Below are 15,341 nucleotides of genomic sequence, written 5' to 3'. Positions count from 1 at the left end.
AATATGAATGAAAGATTTGGCTGCATAATTTATAGATCCAGGAATAAGACACCTTATAGGACTCCTGAAGGGACACGTGTTGAGTCTCCGCTCCCTGGGAGACTCTTTCCCATCAAACTATGTGACTTCTTTACACTTGTGTAGTGTGGAGGGTTGCATATTCTAGAGATAGCCATCTAGGACCTCGCCTCCACTCTCTTGTCTTCTGCATGCCATATGGGCATTCTATGAAGCCAGTTTATTCCTTTCATATTTATTATTTTAATTTGATTTACTTAATCTTTCTATTCTGCTTTTTTTTTTTTTTTAGCGTATTACATGAAAAGTCAAAGCACTTAAAATTGCCTTGTCTCTAATGAAGGGCAAGACCACTTTTTCATGTGTGCTAGCCACATCCACACTCAACAAAAAATTACCAAGTACCTTCTTCATAATACATTGGTTGAATAAATATAGTATTTTTTCATTCTCTCTCCATGAAACACTCTTCTTTTACTCCTTGAGCTGCTCAGTCCATTCTTTGTGTTTCTTTTACTCCTTGAGCTGCTCAGTCCATTCTTTATTTCACTTCTTTGAGTGGCTTCTTCTCACCATCTCCCAGATTAAGTGACTATCGGGTACACATTATTTCCTGCAAAATGATAGTCATCACAGATTAAATCATTTCTTTGTTAAATGTTTATCTCTTCTTTTGGAACATAAGCTCCATTAGCAGAAACTGTATCTGCCTTCTGCATCTAGCACAGGATTTTTTACATCATAGATGCTTATAGGTATTCACTAGTATGTTAGTTTAAAATCTCTGATATAATAGACACTTTGTCAAGTACTGAGAACTCAGTCTTTAATGATTAATTGAACACCTCAAAGTGCATAAGTATTGCAATAATATATATAAAATGGGCTGCTTTGGTATCTCAGCTGATAAAGAATCCTAGTGCAATGCAGGAGACCCCAGTTCAATTACTGGGTCAGGAAGATCCCCTGGAGAAGGGATGGCTACCCAATCCAGTGTTCCTGCCAGGAGAATCCCACGGACAGAGAAGCCTGGTGGGCTGCACTCCAGGGGGTTGCAAAGAGTCAAACACTACTAAGCAACTAAACACATTGCAGTAATAGTGAAGGGACTAAAAAAATTATAGAGCACCATCCCAACTCTTAAGAAGTGTTCTGTAAAACAAATGGGACATTTTCACACAACTGATTAAATATCTACAAAAATCTCAAGTACCAAAAGAGTGAGTGAGTGAGGAAATGATTAACTGGAATGAATAAGGGGTTCATTTTAGAATTGATTAGACCTGGCTTTAAACTTGGGCAAATTAGTCAATGTCTCACAGCTTCAGTTTTCACATCTATAAAATGAAAATTATAAATGTTCCTATCTTGTAGGGTTGTTGTAAGGGATAAATGAGATAATGGTTATAAAATACTTACCAGCGTCAGGCATATATCACATAATAAGTGTTTATTATTTAGCAGTAGCAGTAGTAGTATAATTAGGTTCCTGAAAAGAGGCAAGGCGGGATGATTTGGTGACAGGTCTATGAATAGCATATCCTTACATTCTCAGATAGACTAGGGAAGGGACCAACTGCTAAAGACTAATGCTGCAATGATTATGTTAGATCAAATGTGCTTAAACCTTTAGGTTTCAGGACTGCCTAATATACTTAAATATTAGTTAGGACTCAGGATTAGGGTTCTCCAGAAAAAGAGAAACTCTATGTCTTTTATAATAGATAAATAATTATATATACACTCATCTCACATGCTAGTAAAATGATGGTTAAAATTCTCCAAGCCAGGCTTCAGCAATATGTGAACCGTGAACTTCCAGATGTTCAAGCTGATTTTAGAAAGGCAGAGGAACCAGAGATCAAATTGCCAACATCTGCTGGATCATTGAAAAAGCAAGAGAGTTCCAGAAAAACATCTATTTCTGCTTTATTCACTATGCCAACACCTTTTGACTGTGTGGATCACAATAAACTGGAAAATTCTGAAAGCGATGGGAATACCAGATCACCTGACCTGCTTCTTGAGAAACCTATATGCAGGTCAGAAAGCAACAGTTAGAACTGGACATGGAACAACAGACTGGTTCCAAATATGAAAAGGAGTATGTCAAGGCTGTATATTGTCACCCTGCTTATTTAACTTATATGCAGAGTACATCATGAGAAACGCTGGGCTGGAAGCAGCACAAGCTGGAATCAAGATTGCCAGGAGAAATATCAGTAACCTCAGATATGCGGATGACACCACCCTTATGGCAGAAAGTGAAGAACTCAAGAGCCTCTTGATGAAAGTGAAAGAGGAGAGTAAAAAAGTTGGCTTAAAGCTCAACATTAAGAAAACTAAGATCATGGCATCCGGTCCATCACTTCATGGGAAATAGATGGGGAAACAGTGAAAACAGTGGCTGACTTTATTTTTCTGGGCTTCAAAGTCACTGCAGATGGTGATTGCAGCCATGAAATTAAAAGATGCTTACTCCTTGGAAGGAAAGTTATGACCAGCCTAGATAGCATATTCAAAAGCAGAGACATTACTTTGTCAACAAAGGTCCATCTAGTCAAGGCTATGGTTTTTTCAGCGGTCATATATGGATGTGAGAGGTGAAGTATAAAGAAAGCTGAGCGCTGAAGAATTGATGCTTTTGAACTGTGGTGTTGGAGAAGACTTTTGAGAGTCCCTTGGACTGCAAGGAGATCCAACCAGTCCATCCTAAAGGAGATCAGACCTGGGTGTTCATTGGAAGGACTGATGTTGAAGCTGAAACTCCAATACTTTGGTCACCTGATGTGAAGAACTGACTCATTGGAAAAAACTCTGATGCTGGGAGGGATTGAGGGCAGGAGGAGAAGGGGATGACAGAGGATGAGATGGTTGGATGGCATCACCGACTCAATGGATATGGGTTTGGGTAAACTCCAGGAGTTGGTGATGGACAGGGAGGCCTGGCATGCTGCAGTTCATGGGGTTGCAAAGAGTCAGACACAACTGAGTGACTGAACTGAGACTGAGTATAGAAATTGGCTCAATTATTGGTTATAAAGGATGAGAATTCCCACAAGCTGCCTTCTGCAAACTGGAGAACCAGGAAAGTCAGAGGTATAATTTAGTCCCAGTCCAAAGGCCTGAATACTATGGGAGTCAATGGTATAACTCCCAGTATGATGCCAAAGGCTTGAGAACTTGGACACTGCTGGAGTTAAGTCCCAGAGTCTGAAATGCCTGAGAACGAGAAGCTACTATGCCTGCCATCCTAGCTCAGAAAGAGACAATAAGAATTTGCCCTTCTTTCACCTTTTTTCTTCTGTTTGGGCCCTCAGCAGATGGATGATGCCTGCCCACACTGGTGAGGGCAGATTTTCTTTATTCAGCCTATCGATTCAAATGCTAATCTCTTTCAGAAATGCTCTCACAGACACACCCAGAAATATTGTTTTACCAGCTGTCTGGGTATACTTTAGCCCAATCAAGTTGACACACAAAATCACATATACCACTGAACTTTTGTTTCAGTTCAGTTTAGTTCAGTCGCTCAGTCATGTCTGACTCTTTGTGACCTCATGGACTGCAGCACTCCAGGCTTCCCTGTCCATCACCAACTCCCAGAGCTTGCTCAAACTCATGTCCATTGAGTCGGTGATGCCATCCAACTATTTCATCCTCTGTCATCCCCTTCTCCTCCTGCCTTCAATCTTTCCCAGCATCAGGGTCTTTTCCAGTGAGTCAGTTATATCCAGTGATGTGCTTGTAAATGTTTAACATCTGGGGAAAATATTTCTTCAGGGGTACCATTTACTGATTTCTGTGGTGTAGGCAAACCCACCATGACTGAGTTCAATCTACTAATACATCATCACCAAATGTGCAGAAATGATGAAAAGCACACACAAAAATAGTATTTCCTACATACAGATACAATAGATATAATATTTTCAAATACAATTTACTGAATTGTCAGTTTATGTAATTTTATTTTTAATTAACATTTGTATGTATTCAAATGTGAATTCATATTAATATATTAAAGTTGAAGTTAAATAAAATTAATTTTTCCTCCTCTATTAAGAACATTCTTAAGTGAAGGTCATATTTTGTTTCCAATACTATGAAAGCATGGCTATGAAGAATGCAATGGTTATTGCAGCAGTCAGGTGCCTCTGTCTTGATTTGTGCCAGCAGTTTCACCACCATTGCTTCTGTACTATCAGTGTAAATATCAACACAGTATAAAAGGCAAATAACATCTTAGTATTATTATGAAAATAGTTTTGACCCTTTGGTAATTGAAGGGGTCTCAGGACCACCTCTTACAGGGGTCCATGGGCAACACATTGAAAATTGTTGTTTTATACTGTAGACTCCTGAAGGGAAAAGTGTTTTTCACCCAATCATGTCTGACTCTTTGCAACCCATGGACTGTAGCCTGCCAGACTCCTCGGTCCATGGGATTCCCCAGGCAAGAATACTGGAGCGGGTTGCCATTCCCATCTCCAGGGGATCTTCCCAACCCAGTATTGAACCCAGGCCTCCTACACTGCAGGCAGATTCTTTACCATCTGAGCCACCATGGAAGCCCAAAGGGAAAAGATTGACGTTAATTTTAAAGAAAAGTTATGTTGCCTGAGTTATATAATTTGAAACTCATTAATCCAACTACTTCATACAGATTTACAACTCTCCAAACAATTTTTAGTCTTACAGTCTTTAGGTATGTGCCAGTTAACTTTTGCCTACAGAACACAACTCTTCAGTCAGTTCCTTTCTTTGGCTGACAAAGAAACTATAGAACCTCTCTTCAAAAAACTCATTGAAAAATTGAAGTAAGTAGAATGTTAAAAATTTTATTAAGAAATAGCAAACAATGTTTTGAAGTATAATTTTTAAGCCCTTTAACTCATATGAGTGAGTAGCTATGGAAATACAGCTATGTTACCATGAATGCCCTTGACACTTTGGCAAAGAAGAAATAAGGTCTATGAGAACATCATGTCTCCCTCATTTATTTGAAACATTTTCAAACTCAAGAAAATACATTTATAAGTCAGAAATAGACATTTTAAAACAAACTGGACTAATATTGGGATTCCTAGGTTGTGCAGTGGTAGAGAATCTGCCTGCCGATGCAGGAGATGCAAGAGATGCAACAAACATGGGCTCAATCCCTGGATGGAGAAGATCTCCTGGAGGAGGAAATGGCCTCTCACTCCAATATTCATGTCTGGGAAATCCTGTGGATAAAGGGGCCTGGTGGCCTACAGTCCATGGGGACACAAAAGAGTTGGATACAACAAAGTGATTGAGCACACATGCACAGGCCTAATGTTTCCACATCGTTCCTTTTATTTTAAAATTAAATGTGACCCATGAGAGTGATTCCTATAAATGCTTTTTTCTCCCCTAGATCATATTTTAAATGTATAACTTCTCTGGCATCCTTTGAGACTTTACATATTGCCATTACATTTATGAATTATTTTGCAACAGTCCTAAATAGGAAATGATTAAGAGTCTATGGAAAAACCACAGCCATGACTCCACGGTATGTACACTGAATCATCCAAATGGTAAGGTTTCTATTTTCTTAGATGCTGTTGTCTTCAATCAGATGCCTGCCATCACCCAGATCCCTTCATAGAGATATTTGTTTCTTTATACCAGCTCTGACTATCTAATGTCCTTTCATTTCACCCTGCAGGACTCTCTTAAACATTTCTTGCAGGGCAGGTCTAGTGATAATCAACTTCCTCTGCTTTTCTCTCACACTCCTGAATTACAGTTTTGTCAGATAAAGGATTCTCCATTGACAGGTATTTTCTTTTAGCACTTTAAATATATTGGCCCACTGCTTTTTGGCCTGTAAAATTTCTGATGAAAATTCTGCTGATATTTTTTTGAGGATCTTTTGTACATGAAAAGTCACTTCTCCTTTGCTGCTTTTAAGATTCTCTACCTTTGACAGTAAATTAACTTTTAAATTGATTAAAAATAAGAAAAAATTTTTAATTTAATTTTTACAATTTCCCTCACTTTTTTCTTTGTGTAGATCTAATCTCTATCTTGTTTCTTATGTCTAAAAAATATTTGATTTTATTCAGTCACTCAGTTGTGTCCAACTCTTTGCAACACCATGGACTGCAGCACGTCAGGCTTCCCTGTCTGCCGGGAGCCAGCATGGGGAATCCCGCCCATGGCAAAGGTCATAAGGAAGGGGGCCTGGCAAAAGGCAAAGGCTGAGATCAGGCCTCAGGGGTACCCCTGGATTTTCCTGAGCATCTACCCCCAAAACCAGAGTCTGCCTGCTTTATTGTACTGTGCTTTTCACTCTTCTGACATAACTGGGGGCTATCTCCAACCACCTTTCTCTGGAAAGAGTTAACTTAGAGCTCCAATTAACAGTCTCCTGCATATAAAAGGAGTGTCTCAGCTCAAACCCCTCTGATGGCTCCCTAACTTGCCTGACAGTTAGAGACTTTTACAACTTGTGATTGTTTACAGCCCCCCAACCATGAGAGGCACGAAGCTTAAAGCATCTTAAAGATATAGAGCCTTTTCTAAAAAGTTAAAATTATATTGGTGATGGGTTTCAATTTGAGTCAATGGCTGCTGCCAGGCCTCCATATTCTTTATCTTTTAGGCACCTGAAGGATATTAATCAATGTAATTGGATATAGCAAAAGGAATATAGTAGTTTTGATGTTAGCAACACCTGTCCTTGACCATCTCCTGGACTTTGCTCAAACTCATGTCCATTGAGTCAGTGATGCCATCCAATCATCTCATCCTCTGTCGTCCCATTCTCCTCCTGCCTTGAATCTTTCCCAGCATCAGGGTATTTTCCAATGGGTCAGCTCTTCTCATCAGATGGTGAAAGTATTGGAGCTTCAACTTCAGTATCAGTCCTTCCAGTGAATATTTAGGGTTGATTTCCTTTAGGATTGACTGGTTTGATCTTGCTCTCCAAGGGACTCTCAAGTCTTCTCCAGCAACACAGTTTGAAGGCATCAATTCCTTGGCATTCAGCCTTTTTTTATTTTCCAGCTCTCACATCCATATATGACTACTGGAAAAACCATAGCTTTGACTAGATGGACCTTTGTTGGCAAAGTAATGTCTCTGCTTTTTAATATGCTGTTTAGGTTTGTCATTACTTTTCTTTTAAGGAGTGAGCATCTTTAATTTCATGGCTGCAGTCACCATCCACAGTGATTTTGGAGCCCAAGAAAATAAAGTCTGTCACTATTTCTATTGTTTTTCCATCTATTTACCATGAAGTGATGGGACCAGATGCCACCATCTTCATTTTTTGAGTTTTTCCTTTATGATCAGATTTGTTTTTCTGGAAAAATCTTTATTTTCATTTTCTGGTAGATATTATTGCTGTATATGGAATTCTGAGTTGATAGTTTTTTTCTTTTAGCATTCTAAAGATGTCATTTCCATTGTCTTCAGGCTTGTATAGTTTCTCATGAGAAATCTAGCAAAACTCTGTTTGTTCCTTGGTATATGATTTTTCTTTTTTCTCTGCTCTCATGATTTTCTATTTATATTTGATTTGAAACAATGTAACTATCATGTATTTAGGTGTGCTTTTACATTTTTAACATAAATGTTATTTGTCCTGGTGAGAATCTCTGGGATTATTGGATCTACATTTCATTAATTTTCAAAAGTCCTTGGCCATTTTCCTTTACCTTCTTCTACCTAATTTCTCTTTCTTCTACTTTTGGAACTCCAGTTACTTGCATGTTATACTGCTAGTATGTTTCATAGCTCTTGGAGGCTCTATTCTCCCTACTTCTCCACCCCTCATCTTTTCTTTTCTTTTGGTGTTTCTGTTTGGAACATTTCTACTAATGTATTGACAAATTCATATATTTTTTATTCAATTCTAGTCTGCTAATGAACTTGTCAAAGAACTGCTAATGAACTTAACTTCTGATATTGTACTTTTCCTAGCATTTCCACTATTTTTAAACTTACATCTCTGAAATTCCCCATTTCTTTATACATGTTGTCAACTTTTACATTTTTCTTTTATTAATCACAGTTATTAACATCTTTTTGTGTGTATGTTCCAATATCTGAGTCATCTCTGAATATCGTTTTGTTATCTCTTGATGAAAGTTGGTTTCTTTCCCCAGCTTTTTTGTGTGTCTCAGTTTTTGACTAAACATCATACAGTATAGAACAGAAAAGAGTAAGGTAGATACTGCTTATGCCCAGATATGGGTACATCTCTCTTTATATCAGACAGTTAATGTGTGGGTGTTTTATAAGAAAGGATTTGTTCTTTGCCTTGAGTTCCTGAGATGGGGCTTCTAAACCCTTGAAATTTCCCAAGTGACAGAGTGTGTTTATTATTTGTGGTGGGTGTAAAGGGACTAAAGTGTTAAGGCTTTGAGCCATATATCAGCTTGACTTCCTGACCATTGGAGAGGTGGCAGGGGCTGAAGATTGATTTAAATCACATGGCCAATAGTACAATTAATTATGCTTATGTAATGAAACTCCAGTGAAAACTCTGAACATTAAGGCTCAGTTGAACTTCCTGATTGGTGAGCACGTCAGTGTGCTATGGAGAGAGGGTAATGCATCCTGATTCCATGGGGAGAGGGCATGGAAGCTCTATGTTTGAGATCCTCCAAACTCTTGCCCAACAAATTCTTTACTTGGCTAAATCTTATTTGTAGCATTATAGCAAAACTATTCAAAAGTATAATATTTCCTGAGTTCTCTGGTTTGTTCTAGTGAATTATCAAACCTGATAGGTTTGCATCAATTCCCAAATTTGTGGTCAGTTGGTCAGAAGTGTGGGCAGCCTGGGTACACCTGAATTTATGGCATCTGAAGTGAGGGAAGTTTTGTTGGGGATGACCTCAACTTGTGGAGTTTGAATTAATTCCAGTGGATAGCATTATATGCCTAAATAACTTCTTGGCACAAATGGCCAAAAAGTACATGAAAATGTGCTCAATATCAATAACCATCAGGGAAATGCAAATCAAAACTACAATGAGATAACACCTCACACCTGTTAAGATGGATTTTATATTAAAGAAAAAAGAAAATGAGGTAACAAGTGTTGAGAAAATATGGAGAAAAGGAAACCTTTGTACATGGTTGGAATGTAAATTCATTTAACCATTATGGAAAACAGTATAGAGATTTCTTAGCACTCCCATTCCCCAGATAGAACTACCATGTAACTCAGAAATCCCCATTTTGGGTATATATCTGAAGGAAATGAAATCAGTATCTCAGAGACATCATTGCAGCATTATTCATAATCATCAACAGGTTGCGAAAAAAACCTAGGTGTTAATGGATGAATGGATAAAGAAGATGTGAGAAAACATAAACATGATATTATTTAGTCACAAGAAGGAAGGAAATCCTGCATTTGTGACAACAAAGATGAACCTGGAGGATACTGTGCTAAGTGAAATAAGCCAGAGAGAGAAAAACTGTATGATTTTACTTGTATGTGGAATCTAAAAAAAAAAAAAAAAAGTCAAACTCAGAAGGTAGACTGGTTACCAAGGCCTAAAAGGTGAGAGAAATAGTGAGATACTGGTCAATGCAAACAAACTTTCACTTATAAGGTGAATAAAATCTTCAAAATTTAATCATTATAATAGCAATCATGCCTTTGGATTCTGTTTTGTCATAATTTGAAAATGACTTAATCAGATATGAATATTCCTAAAATGAAAAACAGGATGCAGAATAGCTTTTCTATGAATTTCTATTAACTAGCAGAAATTTCTATTTCTAGACACTCACTCTATAGGTTTATAAAAATAAATGTTATGTATTGGGTCTCTATTTGTATTATAACCACTCTAGTACTCTATTCTGTATAGAAAATGAGCTATGATGTGAGCAAGACATCCAATAAAGTTGCTATTCAGTTGCTCAGTCATGTCCAACTCTTTGTGACCCCGTGGACTGCAGCACGCCAGGCTTCCCTGTCCTTCACCACCTCCTGAAGTTTGCTCAAACTCACGTCCATCGAGTCAATGATGCCATTCAACCATCTCATCCTCTGTCACCCCTTCTTCTCCTGTCCTCAGTCTTTCCCAGCATCAGGGTCTTTTCTAATGAGTAGGCTCTTTGCATCAGGTGGCCAAAGTATTAGAGCTTCAGCTTCAGCATCAGTCATTCCAGTGACTATTCAGTGTTGATTTCCTTAAGGACTGACTAGTTTGATCTTGCTCTCCAAGGGACTCTCAAGTCTTCTCCAGCAACACAGTTCAAAGGCATCAATTCTTTGGTGCTCAGCTTTCTTTTATTGTCCAATTCTCACTTCCATATATGACTACTGGAAAAACCATAGCTTTGTCTATACAGACCTTTGTCGGCAATGTCTCTGCTTTTTAGTACACTGTTTAGGTTTCTCATAACTTTTCTTCCAAGGAGCATACATGTTTTAATTTCACAGCTGCAGTCACCATCCACAGTGATTTTGGAGCTCAAGAAAAGAAAATCTGCCACTCAGTTTCCATTTCCTCCCCATCTATTTGCCATGAAGTGATGGGACTAGATGCCATGATCTTAGGTTTTTGAATGTTGAGTTTTAAGCTAGCTTTTTCACTCTCTTCTTTTACCTTCATCAAGAGTCTCTTTAGTTCCTCTTTGCTTTCTGCCATTTGGGTGGTATAATCTGCATATCTGAGGCTATTGATATTTCTCCCCTCGATCTTGATTCCAGCTTCTGATTCATCTAGCCTGGCATTTCTCATGATGTATTCTGCATAGAAGTTAAATAAGTAGGGTGACATTATATAGCCTTGACTACTTCTTTCCCAATTTTGAATGCAGTCTATTGTTCCACATCTTGTTTAAACTGTTGCTTCTGAACCTGCATACAAATTCCTTAGGAGGCAGTTAAGGCGGTCTGATATTCCTATCTCTTTAAGAATTTTTCACAGTTTGTTGTAATCCACACACACAAAGGCTTTAGAGTAGGTCAAGGAAGATTTTTTTTTTCTGGAACTCTCTTGCTTTTTCTATGATCCAACCAGTCCATCCTAAAGGAAATCAGTCCTGAATAGTCACTGGAAGAACTGATGCTGAAGCTGAGACTCCAATACTTTGGCCATCTGATGCAAAGAACTGACTCATTGGAAAAGACCCTGATGCTGGGAAAGACTGAAGGCAGGAGGAGAAGGGGACGACAGAGGGTGAGATGGTTGGATGGCATCATCGACTTGATGGACATGTGTTTGAGTAAGCTCTGGGATTTGGTGATGGACAGGCAAGCCTGGCATGCTGCAGTCCATGGGGTCACAAGGAGTCGGACATGACTGAACAACTGAAATGAACTCAACTGAACTGAACAGATGTTGGCAATTTGATCTCTGGTTCCTCTGCCTTTTCTAAATCCAGCTGGTATATCTGGAAGTTCTTGGTTCACATACTGTTGAAGACTAGGTTGAAGGATTTTCAGCATTACCTTGCTAATTTGTGAAATTAGCACAACTGTATGGTAGTCTGAACACTCTTTGGCACTGCCCTTCTTTGCGATTGGAATGAAAACAGACCTTTTCTAGCCCTGTGGCCATTGCTGAGTTTTCCAAATTGGCTGGCATACTGAGTGCAACACTTTAAAACATCATCTTTTAGGATTTGAAATAGCTCAGCTGGAATTCCATCACCTCCACTAGTTTTGTTTGTAGTAATGCTTACTAAGGCCCACTTGACTTCACATTCCAGGATGTCTGACTCTAGGCAAGTGACCACACCACCATGGTTGTCCGGGTCTTTAAGACATTTTTTTTTTTTAATTACCATTTTTGTACAGTTCTTCTGTGTATTCTTGCCACCTCTTCTCACTCTCTTCTGCTTAGCATTTCTGTCCTTTATCGTGCCCATCTTTGAATGAAATGTTCCCTTGGTAGCTCTTAATTTTCTTTAAGAGATCTCTAGTCTTTCCCATTCTGTTGTTTTCCTCTATTTCTTTGCACTGTTCACTTAAGAAGGCTTTCTTCTCTCTCCTTGCTATTCTTTGGAACTCTTTATTCAGTTGGGTATATCTTTCCCTTTTTCCTTTGCCTTTCACTTTTCTTTTCTCAGCTATTTGTAAGCCCTCCTCAGAAAACCATTTTGCCTTCTTGCATTTCTTTTTCTTGGGGATGGTTTTGGCCACCACTTCCTGTACAATGTTACAAACCTCTGTCCATAGTTCTTCAGGCATTCTATCAGATCTAATCCCTTGAATTTATTTGTTACGTCCACTGTATAATTGTAGGAGATTTGATTTAGGTCATACCTGAATGCCCTAGTGGTTTTCCTTACTTTCTTCAATTTAAGTCTGAATTTTACAATAAGGAGCCAATAAAGTTAAATTGTGACAAACGTTGATGATCAAATAATTGACAATATCACTTTTTAAAATCTTATTTTTCATTTATCTGAGTAACACTGAACTAGTTTTATTATAGTAAACAGCAGCATTTTAAGTCAGAAAGTGAGACAGCATTAAGTCAGAAATTAAAAGAAGGTGAATTATACTGCAGTGTTGTAGGGAGGCCAAGTTAAACCATTCAGTTTAGCCGGGTCTGGCTTTTCATTTCCAATGTACTATAGGCTTCAAGTGCCTGTATTTTTTAGCTGCTATTACCTTATGCTTATAGTGGGGTCTGAAAAGCTGAAGTTTTTTCTATGTTCCTGCTTTACCTCCATCTTCAAGCATCCCTGTTTGCCTTTGCCAGGGGGTGTGGTGGGGGAGTGTGGGGAAGGGGTGTCTCTCCATGCTTCCCTACCCCAGTGGTTAACTACTGCTGCTTATTACTTGGTGTTAGGCTAGTTGTTGAGACTTGGGTGGTCTTTTGTCCTGATCCAGCCTAAATTTTAGGCCAAGTTTCTTCTTCCTGGGGTTGGAGATAGGGCTTTCTTATGCCATGGTAGTCAAACTGCTTCATATCTGTGGTTCATTTTTAGCAGGAGTTTGCTCCTATTCATTAGCTTACCAGACATCTGCTTTGTGTAGATGTAGGATTTCTGGGCCCAATGTCATTTTATGCCTCCCTCCCAGGAGACAAGGGTTTTTATTTCCATACTTCCCTTAGTAACACTGGACTCTACCTGTATCATGGTAGACTATTTCCTATCACCCCTGTCTTTAGCACTGACAGCTAGGTTTTCTGTTCCTTCCTTAAATGCAATGGAATTTTGTCTGAGCCTTAGATGTAAGAGGGCTTGCTGCCCCTGCTCCAGCAGCCTAAGACCTTTAAGAAAAGGGTCTCGGAAAGCAGGTGAGGCTTTGGGCATGTCACCCAGTAGCAGCCTGTCATCTCCTGTTTGCCTATGCCACAGAGGTATCTTTTCAGGTCTCCTGCCCTGCTCCCAAACTTTCTCTTATTTGGTAGGGCTCTAACTTCTAAAGTTCCTAGATATTCTGACATGCAACTTACACTTCACCCTTAAGAATCTGTTAAAATTTTAGTTGATTTTTTTCCAGCCACTTTAGTCTTTTGTGCTCTCAAAGATAAAATGGTTTATTTCATAGATACTGAGTCCCATCGATTTATTTGGTTATCTTGAGGCCTCAACTATCTGATAGGCTCAAGAAAAATGATTTTCATAGATTACTTTGCAATTTTTTGTTGTTAAGATGGAAGAAACGTTCTCATGGAACTTTTTATATTCTAAGTGAAACCAGAACTCTCATCTGCTTATTTTTACAAATGAATTTTACTCATTTTCTAAATTATGAATATAAATTACACTAGATTTTTGACTAGAATTTTACTAAACTTCAGAGGGATTTATAGTATTTTGTCTTTCCATCCAGAAATACTGGTATTTATACTCATTTATAGAAAAAGCACACTCCAGATTCCTTATGATATGGAGTCAATGATTTAATTGACTTTAACATAAATTCTGTATTATCAAAACACAAATACAGGTGGCTTTTGGTATTAAAACACAGATAATAGCGAAAGTCAAAATTGTTAGGCTAGAACCTAATAATCGTGTAGATATTGAGAATCATAGCAGAAATTAAACGTTATTTTAGTTCTGAGACTCCTAGGAGACAAGACCAAAATGGAAATAGTAGGTTATATTCTTAGTTTAATAGAAAGAATGCAGTTTTATTAGCAGAATTCTGGCACTGAATCCCAAGTGGACTTTTTAAATGTAGTTACTTTTAGAAATAAGAAAGAAGCTGAATTCAAACACTGGTAGAAAACAGTTGTTTTTCTATTGACCATTTCTTTCTCTCACCTTAATAAATTCCAAGAGCACACTTCTTGTGAGTGCATACACGTTTGCTAAGTCATGTCTGCTTCTTTGAGATCCCATGGACTACAGCCCTCCAGGCTCCTCTGTTCATGGGATTTTCCAGGCAAGAAAACTGGAGTGGGTTGCCATTTCCTCCTCTAGGGGATCTTCCTGACCCAGGGATTGAACCTGTGCCTCCTGTGTTTCCTATATTGCAGGCAGATTCTTTACCACTGTGCTATCTGGAAAGCCTATTTAACAGAAAAATCGATAAATGTGAAAAGTTGAAGTAAACCTGACAAGTTTTTCAGAACAACTGTTGAAAATATTTATTGAGAAAACACCTTTAGTTGGAAAACAGCAGAAACAAAAAAAGAAATATCACATTTCAAATATATATTAATAACAGAATACAATGCTGAGTTTAGTTTCATAATAAAAGCCACACCAATTTTATGTGTGGCCAAGGATGGAGGTGTGGAAAAAGAAAAGAACTGAAATTGAGGTAGAAAATAACTCTTTGCCTATATCCATCAAGTCTTGTTTGGAGAAGAACCTCTAGAAAGCCATGAGTTAAGGATAACACTAGTCTACTAGCATGTCAGAGGTAGAACCAATATAATCTATTTAAATATAGATATGTCATTCCTCCAGGTAACTCCTTTAAGGTGGTTTGGTTCCACCAATGAATAAAGTTCCTAATTCTATACTAAGTTCATCCTTTGGGACATCAATATCATCTCCTGCTTCTTCCCCAAGCTTCTTCCACCAGGGTGCTTGTATATGTTTCAGGGTGGTAAGATGGGCCTGCTTGGCTTTGGCTGCCACAGGCCTGGATCTACTTAGGAAGAGCTCAGGATCTTTTTCTTCTGCCTCCTTCAGACTTGGTGCTTCTGTAGTAAAAAAAAATAAACATGTGAGTGGAAGAGTTCTGTACCAGACAAACAGAAACTTAGAAACTGCAAAGCTGGAACTCTCCAATAGCAACAGAAACTAGATTCTAACTCTGAGTCTATTATTGCCAGCTGTAGTTGGCATGTGACTATTCACAAGATGTAGCCCATCCTTCTATGTTTAAAGGGAAAGAGTAAAGA

The 15,341-nt window shown here is 38.4% G+C and overlaps 1 protein-coding gene across 8 annotated transcripts in view; it reads right to left on the bottom strand.

Annotated features, from left to right (window-relative positions):
* Positions 1 to 13,700: 13,700 nt before the first annotated feature.
* IQCB1 (IQ motif containing B1) overlaps positions 13,701 to 15,341 on the bottom strand; it is a 159,195-nt gene continuing 157,554 nt past the window's right edge. For 6 of the 8 annotated variants that reach the window (XM_040250702.1, XM_040250716.1, XM_040250709.1 and 3 more), the window contains one exon: positions 14,551 to 15,140. In XM_040250702.1, the coding sequence (XP_040106636.1) occupies positions 14,911 to 15,140 (230 nt within the window). In that variant the 3' untranslated portion in view covers positions 14,551 to 14,910. Of the gene's footprint in view, positions 15,141 to 15,341 lie in introns of all 8 variants that reach the window. The other 2 variants (XM_040250687.1, XM_040250696.1) reach the window with 2 other exon arrangements.

Source organism: Oryx dammah, unplaced genomic scaffold (genome assembly GCF_014754425.2).
Source record: "Oryx dammah isolate SB20612 unplaced genomic scaffold, SCBI_Odam_1.1 HiC_scaffold_2, whole genome shotgun sequence".
Lineage (NCBI taxonomy): Eukaryota > Metazoa > Chordata > Mammalia > Artiodactyla > Bovidae > Oryx > Oryx dammah.
Note: the sequence above shows the minus strand (reverse complement) of the source record. Positions and strands in the feature narration are given on the sequence as shown.